Source organism: Solanum stenotomum, chromosome 6, assembly GCF_019186545.1.
Source record: "Solanum stenotomum isolate F172 chromosome 6, ASM1918654v1, whole genome shotgun sequence".
NCBI classification, from domain to species: Eukaryota; Viridiplantae; Streptophyta; class Magnoliopsida; order Solanales; family Solanaceae; genus Solanum; species Solanum stenotomum.
The window spans coordinates 56885071-56902343 of record NC_064287.1 but is presented as its reverse complement, the minus strand read 5'-3'; the positions used below and the strand labels follow the sequence as shown (position 1 = coordinate 56902343).

At 32.5% G+C, this 17273-nt stretch overlaps 1 protein-coding gene and 1 long non-coding RNA gene across 3 annotated transcripts; one reads left to right on the top strand and one right to left on the bottom strand.

The window, feature by feature from the left end:
* The first annotated feature begins 1521 nt into the window (after nt 1-1521).
* On the top strand, nt 1522-9275 carry LOC125867671 (polyadenylate-binding protein-interacting protein 8-like). Its single transcript, XM_049548231.1, has 10 exons — nt 1522-2221; nt 3931-4041; nt 4128-4172; nt 6244-6316; nt 6395-6507; nt 6685-6744; nt 6938-6985; nt 7056-7124; nt 7998-8059; nt 8954-9275. Exons 1-10 carry the CDS (start codon nt 1889-1891, stop codon nt 9009-9011), a joined length of 972 nt encoding a protein of 323 aa, XP_049404188.1. The 5' UTR covers nt 1522-1888; the 3' UTR covers nt 9012-9275.
* A 2223-nt stretch (nt 9276-11498) lies between these two features.
* On the bottom strand, nt 11499-13122 carry LOC125867630 (uncharacterized). 2 transcript variants are annotated; one of them, XR_007446659.1, is made up of 2 exons: nt 12817-13122; nt 11499-12508 (listed from the first exon to the last, which is right to left on the bottom strand). It is a non-coding gene; the product is annotated as an uncharacterized LOC125867630 (long non-coding RNA). The 2 variants fall into 2 exon arrangements; XR_007446658.1 differs by having other exon boundaries at nt 11499-12496.
* Between the last annotated feature and the right edge of the window lie 4151 nt (nt 13123-17273).

Here is a 17273-nt window from a genome sequence, read left to right as displayed (position 1 = left end):
TTATACAATAATTTTAAATTAATATTATATAACAATAATAATTGAATGTATAGTTAAATATTTAATAAGTATTTTAATGTATAATAATCTATGAAAAAATTATTGTACTCTTATGAGCCCATACATTATATTATATTCTAGAGGAGAAATGGAGTCGGAGAAAATTACAAGGTGATAAAATTGAATCTTCATAAACAACATGAGAGTTTAAATAGCTAATTAGTTAACTATAAAACTTTTCACATTAGTTGCTTTCAACTCGCCGGCTTACAATTTAAATTTAGAATATAATTTTATAAAAAAATAATTAATTTAATTATTATTAGTACTTATTATTTTTTATGAAACTTTTATATAATTAAAATAATAATTGTAATGTATCATAAAAAAAACCTCAACAATTTCTTACTTTAATATGAAAATAAAATTACACTCAATATACACATTAAAAGAATCTTACTTTAATACGCAAATAAAATTACACTTGATGTACACATTAAATCAATAGTCATTCGAAGACGTTCGATAATTAAATGCACAATACATAATATTTATCAATTAAGTTTAACGTATAAAAATTATATGTAATCTAATCTATAGATGGTATGATAAAAAGAATAAATGAGTCTTTCTATCTAATATATGTTATAATTATATTATATTTGTTAGTTTTAACCTATAATTATGAAGTTGCCTAAAATAATAAAATTAGCAGCTGTATTTGATATGAACTTGTAGAGATAGCATTCAATTTCAATTGTTTGCCCAATTTGTTTTGTTATGATCAACCTCTCATATTTGAACTATTTTATTCTCATTTTTTTATCTTGTCATCTATTGAAGCAATTCTTGCCTTGTCTCAAATATCGTTTTAGTACTTTCATACATCCATCTCAAGATCCTCATTTTTGCAACTTTCATCTTCTGAACGTGAAAGTTCTTGACTGGCAAATACTCTGCCTACAATATAGATGGTCTAATTATAACCATAATGTCGAACTCGACTTTAAGTTTTAATGGTTATTTCTTATCACACAAGACTCAGATACAAGCCTCCATTTCACCCACTCTGCACCAATACAGTATGTGACATTATTATCAATCTCTCGTTTTACTTGAATAATAAATCTAAAATACTCTCTCTTTGAGATGACCTATGTATCAAACCTCACTTCCACACCAACCTCATGTATTACGCCAACCTCAGTATTACTCAACTTTGGACCATATAGACTCTGAAATATATCTCCAAACATTCACTTTAGCTATTATTTCGCCACGAGTTTCAACAATTTGAACTATGTCATCCATAAATATAATAATACATCAAGACACCTCTTCTTGATTTACCGAGTCAATTCATTCATCATCAAAATAAATAAAAATAAATTAATAATAATAATAATTCGAACCAAACTATAACGAAGGATATTTTTATTAATTTTTTTCATAATCCCACCTTCCACCTCAATTTTCTCTCTCTACTGCATTTCCTTCTTTCTCCCTCTGTTTTTTTCACATAATACATACAACACCACCTAAACTTCACTTCTCTCTACAAACAAAAACAAGAATACCACCAAATTCCTCTGCCTTCTGTTATTGAACTTTGTTGCTATATATAACAAAAACCCTATTGCCTTTTCCTTTCTCTCTCCTCTCTTCTTTTCTCTCTCATCACCTTCTTCCTAAATGAGTATTTATCAATAAACCCATTATACTCTGTGAATTCCCATTTGATCAATTTTTCATAAAGAATAATCAAATTGGTAAAAAGGGGTTGCTTTAATTTATTGAAATTGTAGAATTTTAGTGTTTTCTTGGTATTTTTGAAGCTTTTTCTGTTCTGGGTGTGTTCTATTTTTTCTGGGTTTTGAGTATTTCATCAATGGCTGCTGGTGCTAAAGAAGTGTCTGGTGAGACAACAGTGGTTGAAGCTCCTGCTGTTCAGTCTTTATCATCACCAAACACTGATAACACCAGCAATAATTCTGAATCTAATGGTGTTAAGGATTCAGCCGATTCAATCGCAAATGCGAAATCGGAGTTTCATATGCATGATATTGCTGATATGTTGAAGAAACTTAAGCTGAATCCACAGGCTAAGGAGTTTTTTCCTTCTTCTTATAATCGTGCCGCTGGTGGTGATCAGATGATTCTCAGTAACTTTGTACCAGCTAACAAGACTATGGGTGTTGATGGTTTTCAAAATAACAGAAGGGTATAGATTCGTTTCTTAATTTTCATTAAAATTGTGGATTTTTTTGTATGATCGTTGAAAATTTTGATGCTTTTGGCTGTTTTGTTATTGTGGGTCGGTTGATGATATAATAATTAGCAGTAATTTTGCTATACTTGACTAATTGTGATGGAGTGCGTATTTGGTTTTTAGTGTGTTAATCTCTGTGTGTGTGTTTTTTGTGTGTGCAAGTTTTCCTTTTTAAGCATTTTGTCTTTTGGTTGAATTTGCTGTGATTTCTGAAATATTATAGCAAGGAAACTTTAACATTTCCTTGATAAGAACTGATCTTTGGAGCTTTTCAGTAATTTGTTTAGGTAATGATCATTTAAAGGAATATAATTATTGCTGAATGTATTAACCGGAGTTTGCAGTTATCAAGGAAATGAAGGTTTTATGGTCAAAAATGGATTTTTACACCTGGTTTATTAATTGGGGATTCCTGGCATTCCATTCACTAAAAGTGGGAATCTGACATTCAGTTAGTTGAATGGGATCATTGATATTTTGGTCGTTACTGATACTTGGATGGTAAGATGCAGATGAGTATAATTGGTGTAATGCATGACGTGAGAATTTGTCGTACTAGTGTGATTTGGACCTTTCAATTGCTTTGGTTTTTCGATGATACATAAATAAATAGAACCTTTTGCTGTATGTGGATGAAATAGGGGATATTTTGTTGCTTTCTTATACTTGTAGCCCAGTTTTTGTTAGTTTGTTTAATAAGCTGTAAAAAAGGAAGTAATCAAGTTTGGAGAAATGTTTAACTGAGCATATGTTAGAGTAATGCATCTTTTCCCTTTTCATTCATAGTATATAACTTATGAAGACAGTAAAATCAATTTTGTGAAGTCAGGCACTAGTAGTAGCTGCTACTTTTCTTTCATTGTTTAAATTGCGAAGAATTTAAATAGTTCTTCACTAAGTTTGACTGTTCTCTGCCAATTTGGTTGGAAGAAAGTTTTGCATTGTGATTGGCTTCAGTTTTCATATAAAGAGATTGCTTGCGGGAAGCTAATGGCACCTTGAAATTGCATCCCTCAATCTGGGAACAAAGTTCTAGAATAAACTGGCACAATCAGTTACCAGAAAGTAATATACAACAGTGAACTCATCCCACTGAAAATGAAGCTTACATCATCCTGTTGGAACTTGACTTCTGTACTTGTAGCATTCCATCACATTCAGTGCCATATTTATGTTTTTCATATCAGTATGGGGTTAACGGGTTTTAGTTGGTTAGTTTAAATGTCAGTTTTGTTTGTTTGAGTCATAGAGTTGTCATCTCTATACATTACTTGTTAAACCAGTGATATTGTTACTCTTTGATTTTTACTTCTCTTTGGTTAATGGTAGTTTCCTAATTGGGAATGCTTATATGTATTCATGTTAGAGTTGGTTGTTGTTCACATCAAGTTGATGAGGCCCTAGCCTCATCAACTTGTCAATGACATACTTGACATTTCAGTTATATCTTTGCCTGGATCAATTTGGTCATATTTTATATGCTAACTAGAATAGTTGAATCATCGACAACCATCTCCTTTGACATTTCAGTTGTATCTTTGGCTGGATCAATTTGGTCTTATTTTATATGCTAACCAGAATATTTGAATCATGGACAACCATATCCATAATCTTGTTTTCCTTTTAGTATCTCCTAAACTTTCTTTTCTGTGTTTCCACAGAGAGGCAACAACTTTAACCAGGGCAAAAGGAGAATGAACAATAGAGCTTATAAGGCTCAAAGAGAAGATAGCATCAGGCGAACAGTATATGTTTCTGAGATAGATAACAATGTAAGGATAGATTCTCACTTATGTTTTGTGATAGTTTCATATTAGTACTCATATGGTATCTTTGGTTTTGCCTTCTCAATATCTAGGTCACTGAGGAGCAGCTTGCTGCTTTGTTTAGTGCTTATGGACAAGTAAGTCACTTTCTTCTTCTTCTTCTTCTACTTCATTGGAAAAGTCACTTTCTTCTTCTGAACATTGATGTGATTCGCTATATTATATATTTGATGCTCTTAAGTGCATATGGTTTCAGTAATTTGGCGTAACTAAACTAGAAACAATGAATTCCTTTTCTCATCTGCTTGTGGAGTGGTAGTGTGATACATAAGTATACATTTGTGCGCTACTTACTATCATACTTTAGCAGAACAAAATATTTTTCTTGGGAATCTGATTACCATATAACTTTACTTCCTTTTTCGGCTTTGATTTGATTTTTATTTATCATAATTGTGCATTATAGAGTCTCATAATACTTGACTATCAGATAATTAATAACCTGCTAATGAAATTGATGACATCATATATGCATTAGTTATCTGATCTGTTAAGATAATATCATTGACAAAATATTATATCTTTCATAAGTTATATCAACAACATATTAATGCTGGCAGAGGTGGATGTGGCATACCGATACCATGTTCATCTAAACCTAGTACTTTCGACGTAGAGTATAAGTTTATATGTAAAAATCCACGAAAATTGCAACAAATGGTAGATATGAACTCATAAATTCCTGCCTTGAACATAAAGAGAGACAGATGATCAAAACAATGAAAACAAAGACTCCAAAGTAAAAGTGCTTAGAGCATAATGAAACAAAAAAAGCTTCAAGATGAACACATTGAACTCAATGTGATAGATATCTCTATTAAGCTGAAAAATAGAAAGTACTTAATAGCTGCCAACTTTCTTACTCCTGCATGCTTACTCTGAACAACAGTGAAACTTTTATAGCTTGAGTTCTAGGATATTTGAGACTTAAAAGTATTTTTAAAAAAATTAAAGAAAAATCATGAAATTGACTTACTAAGGACCTATCAAGCAGACTTTCCCCATGTACCCTTGACCTAGAAATACATCAGATAACCTAAACCTGATTAGCACAGTTTCAAAAAAAAAACCTAAACCTGATTAGCAGTTTACTGATTGGAAAAACATCTAAATGTGAACCAATAAGAAGATGGCATTCATGATAACAATGTGACATAAGAAGAAAATGACATTTGTAATATTCTTACCTAATAAGAATACGACATTCGTAAAACACTATATAATGGTGCATACGTTTTCAGTTTTCCTCATCGTACCCAGTGTACACATATGCATGAAGACACCTAAAGTGAATGTTGCTGACCATATTAAGGAAGGGGCTGGGATTTGTTGTGGTTTACTGCATGACTATGGTTTTTGGTGAGTTATCACATGGGTCGTAGTGTGTACAATATTGTACATAGCTTTCTTCAGCCAGCAATTACACTTAAAATTTGTTAATTCCAGAATATCATTGGGCGTAAACTCTTGCCAAATAGGAAGCTTTGTTGCCTTTTCTAAAGGAGGAATCTTGCCCTGATGTTTAGTGAGGCTAAGGCTTTAATTAATATTTAATATAAGACGTGTAACATTTGATCAGAAAAATCCCCAATTGCCTCCTATCAAGAACATTTATGTCATTGGTTCATGTGGTATGCTAACTTGTGTCAACCGACTTAAGAGCTAGTGTACAGTTTGGTCTGTGATTTAGGCACCAATATAAATGTTTTATTATGCACTTAGTTCTTTTATCATATAAGATGCATTTCAACTGGCTTCATGGTGTCTTTCGAAAGGCGCTTCTTGTGAGCAGTTATGTTTGCATCCACCTGTTCAACTATTCATTGTGGGACCAAAATCTGCCATGAAGTTCTGAATGTGTGGGAGGGCATAGATTGAGCTGCTTGTCTTGGGACTGTGATTGTGTTGCCATGAAAGTTCATGATGCTTATATCTATTTTGTCAGCCTAATATCTAAATTTTATGTCGTAATTCATTTACTTTCAAAATTACAAAGTTTGCCTCATAGCTACAGCAGATTTGTTAATCTAATCAGTCAATCAACCGACTAAACCTCAAGCGCCGCCAGCATTTGCTTACTTACTTGTTTACTTGTTATGCTCAATGTGAACGTTTCCTCTTTTCTCATTTTTGCTGCTTCCTTTCTAGGTTGTTGACTGCCGAATTTGTGGTGATCCACATTCCCGTCTTCGTTTTGCTTTCGTGGAGTTCGCTGATGAGTGTAAGTTGGATGTTTTGGCTTGAAATGTTCTTAAGACAGCTGAATATTCAAAAGCTAACATGGAATCGATCCTAGCAGACTCTGCAAGAGCAGCACTTTGCCTTTGTGGGACAATTTTAGGTTTCTCTCAATTGAAGGTCCTACCTTCAAAAACTGCTATTCTACCGGTGAATCCTACATTCCTTCCAAGGGTACGGATAAATATTTTGCACTATGTTCTTTGTCCAAAAAAAAAAGAACTTGTACATTTTGTTTTGCTAGTATGTGGATGATCTTGAGAAATAGTTTTATGTTCTATCTCATCCTTGTAGAATTGAGGTCATGGATCTAAATGCTTATTCTCAATTCAATGTTGATGTTTTGTGCAGTCAGAGGATGAGCGTGAGATGTGTGCCAGGACAGTCTATTGTACAAATATTGATAAGAAGGTAGACATTTTCATCATTGAGATCTATTAAATTTTTCTTTCCTTGTATGCATCGTTCTGTCGGGCGCTTGTTCTGATGCACACTGTAGTAGTTATTATGCTCTGGCTCATACTCAGTTGTTTGTTAATAAATATTTTTCTTGTAGTTTCCATTTATTATAATTATTGACAACCAATTACTCTATTCTGAACAGGTTACTCAGGCTGATGTGAAGAATTTTTTTGAAACAAGATGTGGCGAGGTCAGTATGAAATTTTAAAGTTTGAATGTTGGCTTAAGAAGTGTTATTGAACAACACTCTTACTTTGCAGGTTTCTCGCCTGAGGCTTTTGGGAGATCACGTGCACTCGACCCGCATTGCTTTTGTTGAGTTTGTAATGGTATGTTTTCTTATCTTTGATGGAAATGTAGGTGTTAGCCTTTTGCATTAATTACCCTTTTATTCCTTCACACATGCATTTTGTGTTTGTTCCCATGCTGTATTTGTGTCAGAGGATTAGATATTTTGCATGTTCCTATGGATTTAAATGTCATGATACAACAACTCTCTCCTTTTTACTTTTTTTTTTTTTTGGCTGGTTACTTGTGTAATGTGATTATTGAATGATGTATAACTCAGCTTCCATTTAGTTGCCTCTGAATGTACCTCTCTTCTTGCCTGCATTATTCTTTGGCCACCCTTTTGTCCATGTGAGTGCTAGTGAAGAAAGGAAAGTTTAATATATTACCCCTTCCGGTCCACTTTACTTGTCGTCCTTACTAAAACTAGATGGTCCAAAATAGTTGTCATTTTAGAAAACCAAGATATAATTGAGTACAATCTTCTCATTTTGCCCTTAGTAATAAATATTATTTGAAGTGTACAAAACATTGACTAAATTAGCATAAAAAATGTAAGTAAAGAGCATGTACACATACTCCAATATTGTGATTTCAATCTCTTCATTTATTTTTTTAACAATAATGAGGCTGTTTAGGTACTTATCATTTACAGCAACAATCTTTTTATTTATTGAGGAGAGATTAAATGAGAGAACATTTTTTGAAGAGCGATTAACATTCTAAATATTACGGATAATAATAAGGGTATGTTAGGCAAAACACATATTCCCTCTGGACCACTTTACTTGTCCCATTTTTTATTTAGATGCCCCTTAAGAAACTATGTGTTTTGAATGCTTACTGGCGTTTTAGAACAGTCTATTAATATGGAATGACATTTGAAAAAAATCTTATGGTTGCAAACTGCGCAGGCTGAGAGTGCAATTTTGGCTTTAGACTGTTGCGGTGAGGTATTGGGATCCCAACGCATCAGGTAAGCTTATTTACAAATGGCTATGGCCTCAGCTGATCCCCGCTAATTCTTTTCTGCGAAGTGTATTTCATTGTTCGTGTAGTATTGCATCTTTCTGAGATTGGTATATTCTCTTAGTTGTTTTCTAGGAGGCACCATCAGATCATGCCCTCTTAACTCATTCCAGACCTGCCAAAACTTTTCCTTCTTTTTTTTTCCATGTCCAAATTATTATTGCACCATTACATTCTTTCTACCTTTCTGATATCTGAAAGTCGAATAGTGAAATAATGATTACGACCTAAAGACTGACTGTTGCATGCTCGATAGTTGAGATGGGAGGTTAGTCGTTATTAAGTCTCTTAATTGTTTCTGTTGCTTATCCAGGAAAAAAGAAAATGCTAATAGACATCAACCTGAGTTCTCATTAAATAAATGGATATAACTTGTGTTTAACTTGGTGCGACTAGAATATGAATCCAGGTCCTCTTTCATCGCCTAAGTATTTGAAAATGCAGGAGTTGTCTTTTACAGTTATGGAAGATCACTAACTTTTGTAAAATTCTAATGATTAAAATGTCAAACACACTTGAAATTGAAAAAACTTCATTTTCTTTTTCTCAAAACATTCTTTTAGTTTGTCTGTGTTCAATAGCATTTACCTTCAACCTGAGTGGGTTAATGATGCACGTAGGTATGATGAAATCGCGATATGCAGCCCTTTTATGCAGATCATTGTTATCAATTTTCAATAGTACATTTCTATAAACAGAACACTTTTTAATAAGAGCCATCTCAATACTGAGCCTCATGCAGTTATGACAATTTTGAGAACTACAGGGCCTTGGAGCTTCAGAGAGTTCATTCTATCCATTGGTCTTTTTCTAACTTTGCAACTTTATTTATATGTTGTAGGGTGAGTCCCTCAAAAACACCAGTGAGGCCCCGATTTCCGCGTGCCATGATGCAGTAAGCCAATGTGTGTGCTCATGGACCTGGAAAGAGTTCAGAGACAACCCCCTTCGGAAGACTTGAGGCCACCATGGGAAATCGAAACAAAATTCTGTTTCAGTAATCTCCATGTTCTTTCTTTACATGTTCCTTTCTTTCCTGCCTACAGTAACTTATTGCTACCAAAAACAACGTAGCCATCGAGCCAACGAACTTTTTTAATTGGAATTTCCGCACTTTTAGTACTTTTACCTTGATCGATCGTTCCTCTATGAATCTCTTGCTGGTTAGAACCACCAGTTCACAATTTGATCATCTGTCTCTGGATGTGCTTTACATGTTTCTTATTGCTCAGAGTGCATCATTTCCGCACCCGGTCTTTAACTATAAGAACTCAACCATGGTTGAGTGCGATATTGACGTGAGGTAAGTGATGCAAGTGTATGTAGAAGACGTATATCATGTATTTATTGATTTGATATAATGATCTCGAGTGATCAAATGTGATTGCATATCTGCAATAACCCCACAAAGAAGTCTTGGATCATTTCAGGGTTATTAAATAGGCAGTTTAGGTCCAAGCTCCTACTGCTAACCTAAGTTTTAAGATTCACAATCACAATAAATATTTTTAGTAAGGACGATAAATATTTTGAGACAGAAAGAGTACCAAACTTTGGCCCAAGTCATTATACTATTTTGGTGATGAATAAAAATAAAAATTTTGTTTTTGTATTTGACACAAAAAAAAAGGGTAATTTTTTTACTTAATTTTGTAAAAATTGAATTTTTTTTTTTCATTTTTTGGAAAAAGTAGATTTTTATTGGCATCAAACACACCCTAAAGCTTAAAAATGGGTTGGTCACAATAGATAGTAGATGGAACATTCCAAGAAATGGTAGCCCAAAAGATTGTGGTTTATTTAATATATTTCTTGATAGCTATTTGTTCAAAAGTATACCTATTTTTAATAAGGTTAATATTGTTTTCATTAAAATATGAATACGTTGATGAACTTGGAACCAGGAAGCTAACATAGTCAACATTATTGAATTATCTAAAAGGTGGAAGTATTGAATATTGTCCTTGTTGTTGACCCCTCTTGTCAATTAATTGCACTTTACTATACAAAAATTTCAACTAATTGAGATTAGACGTGGAGGGTGCTGATCATTCGAGTAATCCTTTTCTATCATACTTAATCCTTTTCTTATCATACTTCTACTTTTAAATTATTTTTTTATTTCAATTAATGTAACACATTTGAAAATTTTTAGAGTTAATATCTAGACATTTGAATAAGGGAGCATTTTAATGTTTACGATGGAGTGATGTGTACCTATTCACACCACATATATTTTGTGGTCTTAATTCAAACGAGGTAGTGTGTCATGTTTTGTTTTATAAATCGTGGTTGAGTGATATGTAATTCTTCAATTTATATTAGAGATTTCGGGTTGAAATTTGAATATAAAATTGATAGAAAGCACTTCATTCATTAAAGTTAAATTTTCTGATATGAATTTAAATTAATCAGAGCTTAAAATGAATACTAAATATCAAACGTGAACCAAAATTCTTTTATATTGGGTTATGGTCAAGGATCTAATAGTCAAAATTGTTAGGTTATTTAAATAAAATTATCTTCAAACTCCAAAAAAGGTTTGAACATTTGTGTACTATGTAGTATAATGACAAAAGGATGATTAATTTTATACTATTTCTATTTGGATTACTCAAATGTAATTTGTTTTGACTATGTATGAGTCATATTTCCGTTCTAGTTTAGGTTTGAGAAAAAAAATTGTTCTAATTTTCTTGTTCAAATCTAAAAAAATATGACACATTTTTTTTTTAGTAATAATTTGATTTTAAAATATTAATGTTATCCTTAATAGAATAATTTATAATCACATTGACATCTATGACTTGTTTTAACCACAAATTTCAAAAAAATAATTCTTTTAAATTTCATATTAAATTAAATAATATCATGTAAATTCGAACGGAAGAGGGAAAAAAAAAGATCAAAGTACTCCTATTTGTTTAGCTCCATGCATGTTGGCAACTTGTTCAATCAAACCAAACGCAATTTCCTGCTATGTGCGTAAGTTCTACGGGTTCACGTCAACTCAGTAATTTTTGTCCAAATCATTTTTATCTATTTATGTATATTTATAAAAATGTATCAAGTATCAATAAGTTTGATTACGAATTTAATTGTTATTATAATATTAATTTGATATTAATTTATAAATTTTAAATTCCGAATTCGGTGGATCGCAACTTTATTTCTCAATTGCATTCTTTGACTTTATCTTTGGTCCTTGTTGACTGCTTCAATTTATTTAGACAGTCAACTCTTCCTTTTAACATATTCACCTATCTCAAATCTTTTTAATTTCAAAGTACTAGTGCTCCTACTATAAATATATGTACATATAAATCACTTATCCTCAATTACAACTAACACCAACCACTCCTTTTCTTTCCTCATAACCATATTTCCAAGAATCCTAGATTGAATTCTTCGTTTTCGATATTTCTATATTTTGAGATAATCGTAGATGTGTGATTGACTTTAGTATTTATTCGATTTCACAGTCAGATAAAGTTTAATTATATCATTACGTTTATAAGCAGAATCTTAGCTTGAGTTTGTATCTAGAGTGATATTCAAAATTTACTGTCTCGACTAATTCAGAAGTACAGAGAACATGTCAACAGACAGAAATGACAAGGATAAGGTGAAGGTGGTGATAATCAACACGGAGTATATCGAGACAGATGCAAGGAATTTCAAATCAATAGTTCAGAAACTAACAGGCAAGGATGCAGGATCAGTGGAGTCTGATCATGTGAAAATGTCAAAGTTTAAGTCTAATAATCCTAGTACTAATCTTGATAACTTAATGAAATTAGAGTTGCCTTCTTTGGACAACCTATTTTGCCCTAACTATGGAGATTAAGTACATGTTTAGCGAGTTTGAGTTATATATATCGTTAATGTAAGAAATTTATACATAGTTGAGTATTGTTAGTGAAATCTATCTCTTAGTTTTGTTACTTAATTTAATTTATTTATGATAATTGTCGATTCAATCGTTTAAATTAAAAATAGCCGATAAACATATAATATGTATGAAAAAAAAAGTTGAGTTTAGATTTGGTCAACCTTTGAAGGAACTTGGTCAGACTTCCAAATGTCCAGTGACTCACAGTACATAAAGTAGGGAACATCAAAATTGAGTCTTGGTATAGAAAAAAATCTATTCAAAGCGTTGTCTTCAGAATGAGTCCTACAATACGTGATTTGAATAAAAATTATGTTGGGCATGTTTTCTTCGGAATGGGCCTGCCAATTGGTGCTAAAGAAGGTCCAACAACGTGCAATATGTCAATTTGATTCATCCCTAGTAATGAGGGTCTCATCTGAGGAAGGCAAATAATAGGATAACTCTATTTTATTTAAAGGAAAAAAATGACCGCTCCTTTTATAGCCAAACCTGTTAAACACACTATTTGAATAATTTTAATGCAAATATCGAACAATGAATAATAAAAAAAAACTATTACCATTACACATAATATAATATAATCAAACTTCACTATAATGACACAATTTGTCTAGATATAATTTTACTGTTACAGTGAGATATTGTTAATTATAAAGAATATATAATTTAACATAATACAAAATTTTAGATTATTAAATTAAAATGTTATTATAGAGGATGAATATTATAGAAACTGACCATACTAGCCTTGACTAGACAAAAGAGAAGAATTGTTATAAAGTATGATAGAGAGAGAAATGTGTTCAAACCTCCCAATTGATTAATGAATCCTGGCTGAGAAATTTGATAGTATGGTGGTAACTGTGGTTCCAAGATTGGAATGTTGTGTCTAATATATCTATGTAACGTAGAGGCGAATTCAAAATTTAAATTGATAAATGACGAAACAGACTATAAAAAAAAGTATAACAAACAAATTAAAATAGATGAAATATCAGGCTAATAGAAAGAGATAATCAACAACAATTTTGGAACCACAATCACCAACAAACTACCATCTTCTTCTTCTTGTGCTTCAACTTTGATTTGTGTAAATGCAATTTTGATTCCTTTTATAGAACACAAAAATGTTAGAGACACACACTTTTAAAATAGAACGTACAATTTTTTTTTTTATAATTGTACTACTAGTGTACTATTACCCTTTGGAATAGACAAGTTTTTAGAAAATTAATAAATCATTTTAAAAATGAATTTTTATGTTATTAACGGAGTTTGATTGGTGGATTAAGAATAATAATTCTTAGATTAAATAACTAACCTAATTAAGCACGTGAAGAAAAAATACATTCAAAAGGTTATTTTCCAAAAAAATCAAGTAAAAATTTCAAGGCATTGTAATTTCTTCTTGGTGACGTTGACGTACTACTAAGGTAAGGCCAATTTTTTTTCTTGTTTGGTTACACACACTCATTGTACTACTACAAATAGTACTATCAAATATTATTAGTCATCACCTAGTGTAGTACTAAGGGCTCCACTGAGTTACTTAGGGATAGATGTTCGGTTCTTCAGTTCGGTTATATCAAATTTTGATTTAGTTTTTTGTTTTTAAAAAAGTGTGAATTGAATATCGAGTCGAACTAGTTTGGTTTGATCAATTAGGTATTTTTAAAATGTTTTTTTGGTACAAATAAAAGATAAAATGAGGATATCAAGTATAAGATATTTAAAAATTTAAAGCCATGTTAAGTGATGATGTATCTCACCATTGAACACTTATTATGCTTAAAAGACTATATTTGTCTTCATCAAGAACATTGTGGCCTCCAACTGCTTCCCAAGAAAAATAAGGATGAAAATGCCTTGGTTCGGTCCAATTTTTGATTTTCTGATATTTATGCCCATCCCTACTTACGAAATCTCAAATCTCTCACAATGCCAAAAATTCTTTATATGTCCAGGTTTGGTTGGGAAAACTTATTCCGAGTTTTTTATATTTCATTTTTAATATGAGATAGAAATACTATTATAATTTCAAATAAATTATTTTATACTTTTATCCCAATAAAAAATTAAGATAAACTTATCATAAAATTAATAATTTCTTATATATACCTCATGCCAAACCAGCCCTAATTATATTTTCCATCCTATCTAATATTACAAAATTGATACCCCAAGCCCAATAATTAATAAGGATATGGTATCATGTCACAATTTAGGAATTATATATATATATATATATATATATACTTTTCACCCACTTCATACTCATATGCAATGTGTGTCGAATACAAGTCAATTTTTTTTCTGTTGCAAATGACAGTTATATTCAAGTGCTTGGTTAAATTATAAAATAGCAGTACATTTCTCATATTGATAACTCAAAGGTTGAATTTTGTTTACTTGTTACTTAAGCATTCAAATATGTTACTTACTTACAAAATTCCCTCTATTTACTTTCCTCAGAAATAATTTGACTAAACTGATATAATTGTTAGTTAAGTTTAAGTCTGAACCATATTCCTCGTGGGATTGACCCCAACCTACAAGTTGGGTTCTTTACTTGATAACAATCGCTTATACTTCTTTAGGGAGGTGTAATTTGAGCGTATCAAAGACCAACTGGCTCCATTACTAAGGTCTTACATGAAATTTTTTGGCAAAAATATGGCCGAAATCCTGAATCACCAAAAATCCATGGACTATAACACAAAAAAATTGGTAAAATTTGGGTTTACCTGTTTTAGGGCTTGTTTGAACTTGAAAATAGGTATGTTTGCCCGTCAGGACCAACTGGCTCCATTACTAAGATCTTAACGGACATCCATGAAAAATTTTGGCAAAAAAATGGTCGAAATACCGGATCACCAAAACTCCATGGACTATAGCACACGAAAATAGGTAAAATCTGCGTTTACTTGCTCTAGGCTCGTTTGAACTTGAAAATGGGTCAGTCTGCCCGTCTGGACCAATTGCTCTATTACTAAGGTCTTAACAGACGTCCATGAAAAATTTCAGCAAAAAAATGGCCGGAATCTCAGATCACCAAAAATTCATGGACTATAGCACACGAAAATCAGTAAAATCTGGGTTTACCTGCTCTGGGGATTCCGCAGCAGGAAAAACAAGATTTCAACGAGCCCCACAATAGGAAAAACCAAATTTTATCGATTTTCGTGTGCTATAGTCCACAAATTTTTTGTGATTCGGGATTCCGCAACATTTCTTGCCAAATTTTTTCATCGACGCCTGTTACGACCTTATTAATGTCATCAGTTGGACCCGAGGGAAAAACCGGCCCTTTTTCAAGTTCAAACGAGCCCCAAAGCAGGAATAACCAGATTTTACCGATTTTCATGTGCTATAGTCTACAGATTTTTGGTGATAGGATTCCAAAATTTTTTTGCCGAATTTTTTCATAAATGTCCGTTACGACCTTATTAATGAGGTCAGTTGGTCCCGAGGGGCAAACAGACCCATTTTCAAGTTCAAACGAGCCCCAAAGCAGGAAATACTAGATTTTACTGATTTTCGTGTGCTATGTAGTTCATCGACTTTTGGTGATTTGGGATTCCGGAACTTGTTATGTCGAAATTTTTCATGGACATTTGTTAAGTCCTTATTAATGTCGTCAGCTGGTCCCGAGGGACAATCATACCCTTTTTCAAGTTCAAACGAGCTTCAAAGCAATAAAAACCAAATTTTATCGATTTTCGTGTGCTATAATCCATAGATTTTTGGTGATAAGATTCCAAAATTGTTTTGTCAAAATTTTTCATAGACGTTCGTTATAACCTTATTAATTGAGCCAATTGGTCTCGAGAGGTAAACATGCCCATTTTTCAAATTCAAACGAGCCCCAAAGCAAGAAAAACCAGATTTTATCGATTTTCGTGTGCTATAGTCCACAAATTTTTGGTGAATCGGGATTCCGAAATTATTTTTGCTGAAATTTTTCATGGACGTTCGTTACGACCTTATTAATGCCGTCAGTTGGTCCCGAGGGGCAAACATTCCCTTTTTCAAGTTCAAACGAGCCCCAAAGCAGGCAAAAACTAAATTTTACCGATTTTCGTGTGCTATAATCCACAGATTTTTGGTGATAGAATTTTAGAATTTTTTTTCCTGAAATTTTTCGTGGACATCCGTTACAATCTTATTAGTGGAGCCAATCGGTCCCGAGGGACAAACGGGCCATTTTCAATTCAAACGATCCCCAAAGGAAGAAAATCCAAATTTTATTGATTTTCAATTTTTTGGTGATTCGGGATTTCGAAACTTTTTCTGTCAAAATTGTTCATTGACGTACGTTACGACCTTATTAATACCGTCAGTTGGTCCCGAGGACAAACATGCCCTTTTTCAAGTTCAAACGAGCTCCAAAGCAAGAAAAATAAAATTTTATCGATTTTTGTGTGCTATAGTCCACAAATTTTTCGTGATAGGACTTTGAAATATTTTTTGCCGAAATTTTTAATAAACGGCCGTTACGACCTTATTAAAGGAGCCAGTGGGTCCCGAGGGGCAAACTGACCTATTTTTGAGTTCAAACGATCCCAAAGCAGGAAAAATCAGATTTTACCAATTTTCGTGTGCTATATAATCCACATATTTTTGGTGATTCAGGATTTCGGAACTTTTTGTGTCGAAATTTTTCATGAACGTCTGTTGCGACCTTATTATTGCCATCAGGTAGTCCCGAGGGGCAAAAACGCCATTTGTCAAGTTCAAATGAGTCCCAAAGAGGGAATAAATAGATTTTTTTGATTTTCGTGTGTTATAGTCCACAATTTTTTGTTGATAGGAATTCATAATTCTTTTGCCGAAACTTTTAGTGGATATCCATTACGACCTTATTAATGGAGCTAGCTGATCTCGAGAGGGCCCATTTTCAAGTACAAACGAGCCTCAAAGCAGGAATAACCAGATTTTATCAATTTTCATGTGCTATAATCCATAAATTTTTAGTGATTCGGGATTTCGAAACTTTTTTTGCCAAAATTTTTCATGGACGTCCGTTACGACCTTATTAATGTCGCTAGTTGGTCCCGAGAGGAAAACATGTCCTTTTTCAAGTTCAAACGAGCCCAAAGCAGGAAAAACCAAATTTTACCAATTTTCGTATGCTATTGTCCTTGGATTATTGGTGATAGGATTTCAGAATTTTTTTTGTCGAAATTTTTCATGGACATTCGTTATGACTTTATTAATGAAATCAGTTGGTCCTAAGGGATAAACGGGCCTATTTCAAGTTCAAACT